Genomic DNA, 10,144 nt, shown 5'->3' with positions numbered 1-10,144 from the left:
TGCTGGTGGTCTTGCAAAAACATGACTACTTATGGATTTATCAAAGTGGACTTTCCAGACGATGAATGAACATAGCAATAGGCCTAGCAATAACCATCAGTATAGTGTAGCAGCAGATGAATTTGCTGTGAAGTATTTTTAGATTACTTTCGTCTTACTTTGCAACAATCATCTGTAGAGTGAAAGGGTTTTTTGCAGCTGTTGTATAATAGAAAACTGCAAAGTACATTTAATACTCAAAAATTTGGCTTGTCTTTTATTTGTTCACGGTATGTGGCGGTGCTGGCATGCTTGGATTTATTGCCAGTCCTTAGTCGTCCTGTCAAGAGTGAGCCGCCGCCTTGAACTGCTGCAATCCTTCTGTTGATGGTACTCCCATACTGGTGTTAGGTAGAGAATTCCAAGATATTGACTCAGTGACAATGAAAAAAAGGCTATATGTGCAAGTCAGGATGGCATGTGACTTGAAAGGGAATTTGGAGGTTGTGGTATTCCCATGATACTGTTGTTCTTGTCCTTTTAGGGTGGAAGAGGTCATGGAGTTGGAAGGTGCTGTTGAAGTAGCCTTGGTGAGTTGCTGCAATGCATCCTGCAGCCAGTGCACTGGTGGTGAAAGAGTGGATAATGAGTCAATTGGCAGGGGCGCCAATCAAGCGTATTGCTTTGTCCTGGAGAATGTCGAACTTCTTGAGTGTTGTTGCAGCTGCACCCATTCAGGCATGGATGGATTCCATGACACTCCTGAATGAGATTTGAGGGATCAGGAGGTGGGCCATTCATTGCAGAGTATCCAGCCTTTGCTCTTGTAACCAGTGTTGATACAGCTGCTCCAGTTAAGTTTCTAGTCAATGCTGACCTCCAAGATATTGATGGTCAAAGACTTGGGTTGATGGTGCCATTGAAAGTCAGGGGAACGTGGTTGGGCCTTCTCTTCTTGGAGATGGTCATAGCCTGAAACTTATGTGGCTTTTGCTGTCAAACTCATGAATGAGTTTCCCCTCCCCTGATTGGCTGCACAGTGCTCACCTGACCCCGGCCGGCACATCGCACTAACTACGCCGCTAGATCAGGTAAGCACATCGCGCCGACATCTGAACCAGGCCTGTGACAGGAAATGCGAGCAGGCCCGGGCTTCAGATGTTGGCGCGCAGGGCGAGTGCAGATCGGGGGCTTGCACGTGTGGCAAGCCCCCGATCCTAATTTCAGGGCCATTATCTCTGGGTCCTTCACAATGGGAAAGAAAACTGCAAGAAGAGGGGCACAGAGGATTGCTTTCTCATGGCAATCTGCGTGCTTCACTTTGTAATCTTTACTGTTCAAATAAAGTTAACTCTCCTGGCTTTTTTCAAGGTTTCTTTGGATGACCTTGTTTCCCCGCTTGGAGTGACGACTGACAACGTGAACGACCTGCAGCATCTGTGACATTGTAATGACTATTGACATAACACGTCCCTGCATCGCGGTGTTGACACTGCACGATTTAGCGTTAGTGGTTATTGGTTAGGACTGGGGTTAGTGGTTAGGGTGTTTCAGACTTCGAAACCATTATTGACAACGCCACTGTCACTAGACGCGTCCTTTTTCATTTCATTTTTTACCTCATGCAGATGAGTCACAAAACAGGCTCATGATTTGCTCATTCAAGGAACATTCTGGCCTGAGCCCGATTTCCTCCCTTTGTTTACATCTCTACATTTCTCACAGATAAAGACATCAGGGACATTAGACTTTGGGGTTTTGGAACGAGAACATGCGGGTCCAGATGCTGTGTTGGTTATATCCGATCATCAGGCTGCTTGCAAAAGGCTCCTAACAATAACATGCCATCAGGCCCCACCAGTCATCACTGATTCCACCATGATATCCTCATCCATTATCCGCCTGTCGCCTTCACTAGAGCTGGTTTCACCACCGTGACTATTGGCCATACTGAGGCACTCTGATTCCCATTTTATAGTCGGAGTGGAAGTGGTCCCTGGATTTGGTCTCTGAGAGGAAGCTCACTGTCACCACCTCCCACTCCAGACACTTGAACACATAATTCAGGCTGACACTCCAGTGCAGTACTGAGGGAGTATTGCGCTGTCGGAGGCGCTGTCTTTTGGATGAGATGTTAAACCGCGACTCAGTCTGCTCTCAGGTGGATGTAAAAGATCCCATGGCACTATTTTGAAGAGAAAGTGGAGTTCTACCCTATGTCCTGACCAATATTTATCCTCTACCAACATAACTAAAAAAAGTTTAACTGGTTATTGCTGTTTGTTGGATCTTGTTGTGCACAAGTTGGCTGCTTCGATCACAACGGTGTCTACACTTCAAAAGTACTTCATTGGCCGTAAAATTTGGATGTCCTGAAAGGTTCTATATAAATGCAAGTTATTTCTTTTCCTCATCCAAGTCCGCTTCACTCGACCAGCTTTTCATCTTTCTTTTTTTTCAGCCCATCCCGCTTTACTTTTTTAAAATGCAGGGGCGAAGCGGGGCCTCTCTCCCCAACGAACCCCCTCTGCTTTTCCATTTCCCTGGCTCCGCCTTTCCACTGTCAGAAAATGGTATTTAACGGTACAGCAGAGGAGCAGGGCGGCCCGCCGCAGCGAGTGTGAAGGCGGCGGGACAGACGGGCGGTATCGCAGCACAGCACTCCAACCCAACGGTCGGAGCGCGGGGGGAATGTGAAGCTGTGATTGGTGGCTGGAGAGCGCGGTGGGGGGTGATGTGAAGCTGTGATTGGTGGCTGGAGAGCGCGGTGGGGGGGTGATGTGAAGCTGTGATTGGTGGCTGGAGAGCGCGGTGGGGGGTAAGGTGAAGCTGTGATTGGTGGCTGGAGAGCGCGGTGGGGGGGATGTGAAGCTGTGATTGGTGGCTGGAGAGCGCGCAGGGGCGATGTGAAATGATTGGCGGCTGGAGAGCGCGCGGTGGGGGGGGGAATGTGAAGCTGTGACTGGTGGCTGGAGAGCACGCGGGGTGGGGGGTGTAAATTTGAAGCTGTGATTGGACGATCAGCGAGCACGTGCGCGCGAGAGGTGCATACGCAACTCAATAGCACGTGGCAAGAAGCGCGGGCGGCGGCGTTGGAAAACGACTTAGTGCCCGGGGAAAGAAAGTTCGAGAGCTCCCATTACAGCTGTCGAGGTTTTGGGTGTGGCCGTGGGGTGTGGGGGGCACTCGGGAAAATGTCCAGACAGCCATGCCGCCTCTGAGGCGACGTCTGCGGCCCGGTATGTTTGACATCGCCAGTTAGAAAAAATACGGCGGCGGGAAGATTCAAATCGTCAGTATGTTCCCGGACCGCACGTGCGCGAAGAGTAATCGCGCGCGACCCCGGAATTGGGGAATTCCTTCACCGCGCGAAAGGCGCGCGTGACGTCAGACAGGCAAGCTTTACGTTGGGAGGCGGTGTCTGACGCCGTGGCGTTACGTTGGAGCGTACTTGTGCGTGGTACGTCACGCGTGGGGTTTCTTGGATGTGCGGAGCGGCAACATTGTAGCGAGAGCGAGTGAGTGTGGAACGCGGTGTTATAAATGTGAGTGTAGCAACCGCGCCGTCAAGTTGTTGCTGCTGATGGCAAGCAGCGCGTACACTCTGAGTTTGTCTGACTGAACGTTAATGAACTTAGTGGCAGCAAGCACGCGTTTTATTATTTATTTATAATTTTTTTCCGCTCTCCCCTATTTGTATTTCCGGTAGGAACAGCCTCGCTGTGGGCACCAACAGGAAGCAGCATGGTTTAAGGAGCTAGAGCACTTTTGTGAAAGAGAAAGGATTAAGGTAACGAATAAACGCAGCATAAAGAGAGGGGAGGGGGAAGCTTGGGGCTTTCCTTTATTTTTTTAAGGGCGGAAGGGTGAGGTTTAAATTCTGCGCAATCCGTGCTCGTTTACAGCAGTTACACAGCCTTGTTGCGATTCTGAACTTTCCAAGGCCCACCACAAGTAGGACTACAGCAAAAGTTATAACTTGGATCTTGCAAGCTCGTTTTTGGTCTTTAAAATTCACCAAGTTATTTCACATCTTAGAAAAGGATTTACATCAATAAAACCAGCCAGCGTTGGTAGCTGTTCCTAATCCAACACCCTAGGAATGTGAATTAAATTGAAAAATGCACCTTTTTCCTGTTTTTACTGATTAAATTGTTGCATTTAAACATAATCTGACTTGGCTTTCAACTGTTTGCACTTGCAAATTGACAAATTTGGTACTTACATAATCTATTTTTTTTGTGTTGAGATCCATTTAGGGTCCATTTGCCCTATTGCTTTAGTTGCTGCAAAGTGTTTTGTCCTTTGCAGCAACTAAAGCAATAGGGTAAATGGACCCTAAATGGATCTCAACACAAAAAAAATCAAAATTGTGCAAGTACCAAATTCGTGGGTTGGTCGACTGGCATCGCGTTGGTTTGACGACGCATGGAGTGTAATTCCAGTGCAGTATCAAACTGAGTTTAAAAATGGCCTGTGGGGCTCTCCCTGAACACTTTAATACTTTCCTGCAGTCAATTTAAGTGTAGATCTAGAAGGACAAGGTGCAATAAAACACCATCACCTTCAAATTCCCCTCCAAGTCATGCACCATCCTGACTTGGACCTAATTTGCCGTTCTTTCAACACGCTGGGTCAAATTCCTGAGACTCCCTACCTAACAGCATTGTGGGATCACCTTCATACAGACTGTAGTGGTTCAAGAAGGCAGCTCAACGCTACCTTCTCAAGGGTATCTAGGGCAGGGGTAACAAATGTCAGCCTTAGCCAGCGATGTCCACATCGAGAGAATGAATATACTTAAAACAAAAGTGAAGGAGGCAGAAAAGACCTGATTCAATGCCTACAAAAAGTGCAAATAAGTTTGAGGGTTGGTGTATAATTATGATAAAGGCCACTGGTTTGTAGTTTTCACAGAAAAATAGATGGATAAATCACCAAACAAGATCCTCTGAAGCACATGATCGAATTTGATCTATTCAACCATCATAAACTAGTGGTCTCGATTAAGATTCTGCTTAACTCAAAAGCGAGTCAATCATTATCTCTCTAATTCAGTCCACTGCTTGAAAAGGTTGAATATCCCAGCTATAGAGCTAGGAGAGCCAGTACCAAAGTCTACCCAGTGTGCTCGTAACCTGTGAGTGGGGCAAGTGATTTTATTATTGCCGAGATCTGTTTAGAAATGGGCAGAATTGTGGTATTCCGTCAACAAATTGAGTGCGGTAGTAAGTGAGGCAAGTTACAGGGTGTTTTACTGCACCAGGTCGCTATCCTTGCTCTAGTGTTTCTTGTGAAAAGTATCTTGTCAGATACCAGTAACTGATGTGTCATTGTGTGGAAGTATTACGGGTCTGTGTTGATGGTATTTGGATTACTGGAATTTTCTATCTTGTTCACTTCCCTTGGTATATATGCATGCACAGTACACATTTGTCATTTCCCTCAACTGTTTTAAAATGCTGCTGATGCTAGTGTCCTTCAGTGGTTGTACAGTTTTGCTTGTTTCATATGTGTCTTTAATAAATATTCCCTCAATTCCAAGTTTCTCCCTTTCTCTTTGAAGTTGGTGATTATTGTTGGGGTGCAGTCCCGCAGGCACATCTTTTGCCCAAGTGGCCATTCTTTTTACATGATTCTTGATGTTCTATATTGGGACCATATTCAACTGAGCCAGCCCTCTCCTTGCCACATTTCTCTACAGGTGCTCTTTTCAGCAGGGGACCTTGGATGCTAAAGTGCAGGAACACTGCCTAATTTTTGTTTTTCTTTGTCTCCCTCTGTATAATTGGAGACACTGAGGCCATTTGTAGTGCCTTCATTGCTGATATTTTTACTATATGAAAGAAAATAAACTATTGAAGGTTAATTTCAGTACTGGATCTGAATTATTTTTGGACGCGTTTACTAACTCCTGATGTTGCTTCTGTATCTGTTGCAAGACTATGATAATTTTGTTTTTAAAGACATTGTGTCGCGCGATACTGAGCCGTTCAGACATGTAAAGTTATATCCCTGGTTTGTGGTAAATTGGCTGGTCTCAGTCGAACTGTCGACAGAAGAGGGAAAACCAGCTATCCAGTGATTGACGCTGGAAGCTGTGTGTGTGCATGAACCTCTGGCAAGGACAAGATTAGAGTATCTCTGTTGTATTTTGTTAATGGGATGTGTCCTGTTTCCCCAAACACTGGTGAATACACCATCTCTGAGTCACACACCAGGAAGGTCACTGGGTTCCATCTCCAGTGTGTGCTGAGTTAGCTGATCGCGGTATGTTTGCTATAGTTGCTTCGCCCTGGGTTGAGGGAGGGAAAATTGGTGGGTAGAATTTAGTATGAAATCTCTGCCCTCATCTGTAGTTTTACAACAACAACTTGCATTTATATTGCACCTTTTTTAAAGTTCGTAAACGTCCCAAGACACTTCATGGCGGTGTAAGCAGACAGACATGGGCGCTGAATCAAAGGAGATATTAGGAGGGTAAAGAGATGGGTTTTAAGAAGGTCCTTAATGGACGAGGTTGAGAAGCGGAGGTGGTTAGGGAGAGAATTCCAGAGCTAGGGCTTGGACAGCTGAAGGCACAGCTGACAATCATGAGATAAAATGAAGGGGGATGCACAAGAGGCCAGGAACAGAAATTAATAAAGGTGGTGGGTGTGTGTGTTGGGGGGTGGAGCTTGAAAGGCCTAAGGAGATTGGAGATAGGGAGGGGCAAGTCTATGAAGAGATTTAAATATGAGGATAGGAATTCTAAATTCGAGGCATTTGGTGACCGGGAGTCAGCGAGGTCAAGGGCGATGGGTGAGTGGGACTTGGTGCGGATAGGATACGGGCAGCAGGGATTTGGATGAGCTGAAGTTTACAGAGCATGAAGAATGAGAGCCCGATTAGGAGAGCATTGGAATGGTCGAGTCTGTAGTTGACAAAGGCATGGGTGAATGTTTCAGCAGAGGATGGCTGGAGGCAGGTAATGTTATGGAGATAAAAGTAGGCAATCTTTGTGATGGCGAGGATATTGCTTCGGTAGCTTAGCTTTGGTTCAAACATAACACCAAGGTTGCGAACTGTCTGGTTCAACCTGTGACAGTGGCCGGGGCAGGGGATGGGATCGGAATGATACGGAGTTTGTGATGGGGCCGAAGATGATGGATTCATTTTTTCCAAATGTTTAATTGGAGGAAAATTGCAGTTGATCCAAGACTGGATGTTGGACAAGCAGTTTAACAACATAGTGGCAGTGGAGGGGCGAGAAAGGTGGTGACAAGGTAGAGCTGGATGTCGGTGTACATGTGGGAGTTGATCCCATGTCTTTGGATGATGTTGCCAATGAGCAGCATGCAGGTGAGGTAGAGGAGGGGGCCAAGAATAGATCCTCAGGGGACTCTGGAGGTAACGGCGCAGGAAGACCGACCATATCTGGGGATATACTGGCTACAATTGGCGAGGTAAGAGTGGAACCAAACTAGGGCAGTCCCTCTGAGCTGGACAGTGGAGGAGGATGGTGTGGTCGACTATCAAAGACTGCAGAGAGGTCGAGGAGGGAAAATGTGCTGGTGACTTTTTTTTCTATTGGGCCTGTAGTAACACTGCTGTGAGGTGCAGAAGAACAACGCAGAGCTCCATCTCCAAGGGGCAGCACCTGACGTCTGTTCAGCACCCGATTTCAGCAGTGCAGCGTAGCTCCACATGGGGGTGGGGGAGCATAGGGCAATCATGACTGGTCTGTGTCTGAAATCATCCCAGCTGTGCATTCAGGGTAGGGACCTGTTGCTTGTACTTTATTTTTTGCACGTTGTTGGTAATTTCACAGATCAGCAAAGTGACCGTTGACTGCCTTTGATTGGCACTTGATTGTGGTAGACTAAGCAGAAGCATACAAGCTACTACAGCCCCAATCTTTTGCACCCTCAGTTATAAGTTGCATATGCTCTTCTGAACGATTTGAAAAGACTGTCGTAGGGCGCTTCCACTTCAGCTGTTGGAGTCGAACTGATCGTTCACCCTTTGAAATAATACAACACAGGTGAAATGCCTCTGCCCTGCTTGCACAGCTGGGATTATTTCAGACACAGACCAGCCATGATTACCCTATGCTTCCTCTGCCCCCCTGTAGAGCTAAGCTGCATTACTGAAATGGGGTGTTGCGCAGACGTCAGGTGCCTGCCCCTTGGAGATGGAGCTCTGCGTTGTTCTCAGCTGTGTTACTAGATGCCCAACAGGAAAAATAAGTCCCCAGCACATTTCCCCCTCGATCTCTCTGCAACCTTTGATAGTCAACCGCACCATCCTCCTCCATTGCCTTTTCTCAGTTCAGCATTTCCCAGTACCTCAACTGGTGGAGATCTTCTGAGTTTGATGCTAGCTGTCACTGCTTCTGCTTCTATTTCTCCAACCTGCCCTCACCCCTACAAAAATCAAGAGCCCACACATTTCACTTGATTTCCTAACATTGTTTTACCTGCCAGATCCTTTGAGGCATCTGTGGCTCTGTGCTGCTTCATACAATTGGCGGCACACGGCTTCACATATTCCCTACACATTTGTATTGCTCGGGGCAGGTTTTTGAACAAACCCTTCGTGCTTTGCTTATTGGGGACAGCAGGAAAGAGAGCCTATGGGGGTGTAAGTTGCTTCTGCAGCCAGCTCTGGAACAGTACTGCCAGGGGTCGGTGAGTGGGTCAGTGAGCTGGTCTTTCATGGTTGGCTGGGTTGGGGAGGGGAAGAAACTAAAAGGGGGAGAAAGTCTAACCTCTGCACTTCTCCCTACTCCTCTTGGATTTGGCTTCTCCTGGGGTTCGGTACCATGACACGAGCCCCGTCCAGTACCTTACCCAGTGGCCATTAGTGTGTGAACCAGGATGGTGAGTGTTTGCAGGCAGTTTAACCATAATATTCACCCAACATCCACACCTTTCACGTTTTTCAGTGGGAATCACTGGATAGTGAATGGAGTGGGGTCGCTGGCTGTTTTATTTAAAAAAAAAAGAAAAATTCCCTTTCCTAGCACAGGGACCCCGAAACTGCTTACTGCCATCCTGGGTGTGATCAGCTACCTCTGCACAGACTGAGGAATGAACCTGGGACCTGCCTTATTTTATCATGTGACTTTTCTCTCTACTTGAGATGATGACCCTTGTTTGGGGTCCACTGCTACCCTGACTGCGATAAGTTACTTCACTGCAGCGAGTTGCCCAAACGCAGGACCTTCCTGGTCTGTTTTGGCTTTGTGCTGCACTTTGTGGTTACATGATGAGCCATTGTGAAAACGGGGCCAGTTGTCGTCCCTTAAGGAATAAAAACCACAGGATAAATGGTCCAACTGTGGCTAACGAGAAATTAAAGCTAGTATTAGATTAAAGGAAGAGGCTTATAATGTTGCCAAAAAGAGTAATAAGCCTGAGGATTGGGAGGATTTTAGAATTCAGCAAAGGAGGACCAAGAAAGTGATAAAGGGAAAATAGAATGAGTAAACTAGCGAGAGACATAAAAACAGACTGTAAAAGCTTCTGTAGGTATGTAAAAAGCAAAAGATTAGTGAAAGTAAACATGGATCCCTTACAGGCTGAGACAGGAGAATTTATAATGGGGAATAAGGAAATGGCAGAAAAATTAAACACATACATTGTCGCAGAAAACTTCCTGGAAATAGTGGGGAACCAAGGGTCTAGTGAGAATGAGGAACTGAAAGAAATTAGTATTAAGTAAAAAAAAAAAAAAAGTACTGGAGAAATTAATGGGACTGAAAGCTGATCAATCTCCATGGACCAGATGGCCTACATCTTAGGGTTTTAAAAAGAGGTGGCTATAGAGATAGTGGATGCATTGGTTGTCTTCCAAAATTCCATAGATTTTGAATGGTGCCTGTGGATTGGAAGGTAGCAAATGTAACCCCACTATTTAAGAAAGGAGGAAGAGGGGAACTACAGACCAGTTAGCCTGACATCAGTAGTTGGGAAAATGCTAGAATCTGTTGTTAAGGACGTGATAACAGGGCACTTAAAAAAATAATAGGATTGGGCAGAGTCAACACTGATTTATAAAAGGGAAATCATGTTTGACAAATCTGTTAGAGTTTTTTGAAGTTGTAACTAGCAGAATAGATAAGGGGAAACAAGTGGATGTGGTGTACAGGAAACTTTGTGCTATCCGGCACCGACGGGACCGA

General features: G+C 46.4%; 1 protein-coding gene across 8 annotated transcripts in view; it reads left to right on the top strand.

Annotated features, from left to right (window-relative positions):
• The first annotated feature begins 3,062 nt into the window (after positions 1-3,062).
• Positions 3,063-10,144, top strand: part of LOC147113823 (C-terminal-binding protein 1-like) — a 106,877-nt gene continuing 99,795 nt past the window's right edge. The window contains exons 1-2 of one of the 8 annotated variants that reach the window (XM_085995168.1): positions 3,064-3,218; positions 3,689-3,769. Coding sequence is in view for 1 of the 8 variants with exons in the window: in XM_085995174.1 (XP_085851300.1) it covers positions 3,188-3,218 (31 nt within the window). In the remaining 7 variants the exon portion in view is untranslated. Of the gene's footprint in view, positions 3,219-3,424; positions 3,525-3,688; positions 3,770-10,144 lie in introns of those variants that run through there. The other 7 variants (XM_085995167.1, XM_085995176.1, XM_085995170.1 and 4 more) reach the window with 7 other exon arrangements.

The sequence above is a fragment of the Somniosus microcephalus genome, chromosome 8 (genome assembly GCF_052327205.1).
Source record: "Somniosus microcephalus isolate GS21.2 chromosome 8, FLI_Smic_1.0, whole genome shotgun sequence".
NCBI classification, from domain to species: Eukaryota; Metazoa; Chordata; class Chondrichthyes; order Squaliformes; family Somniosidae; genus Somniosus; species Somniosus microcephalus.
The sequence above is the reverse complement of the archived record's forward strand: the minus strand, read 5'-3'. Positions and strand labels throughout refer to the sequence as shown.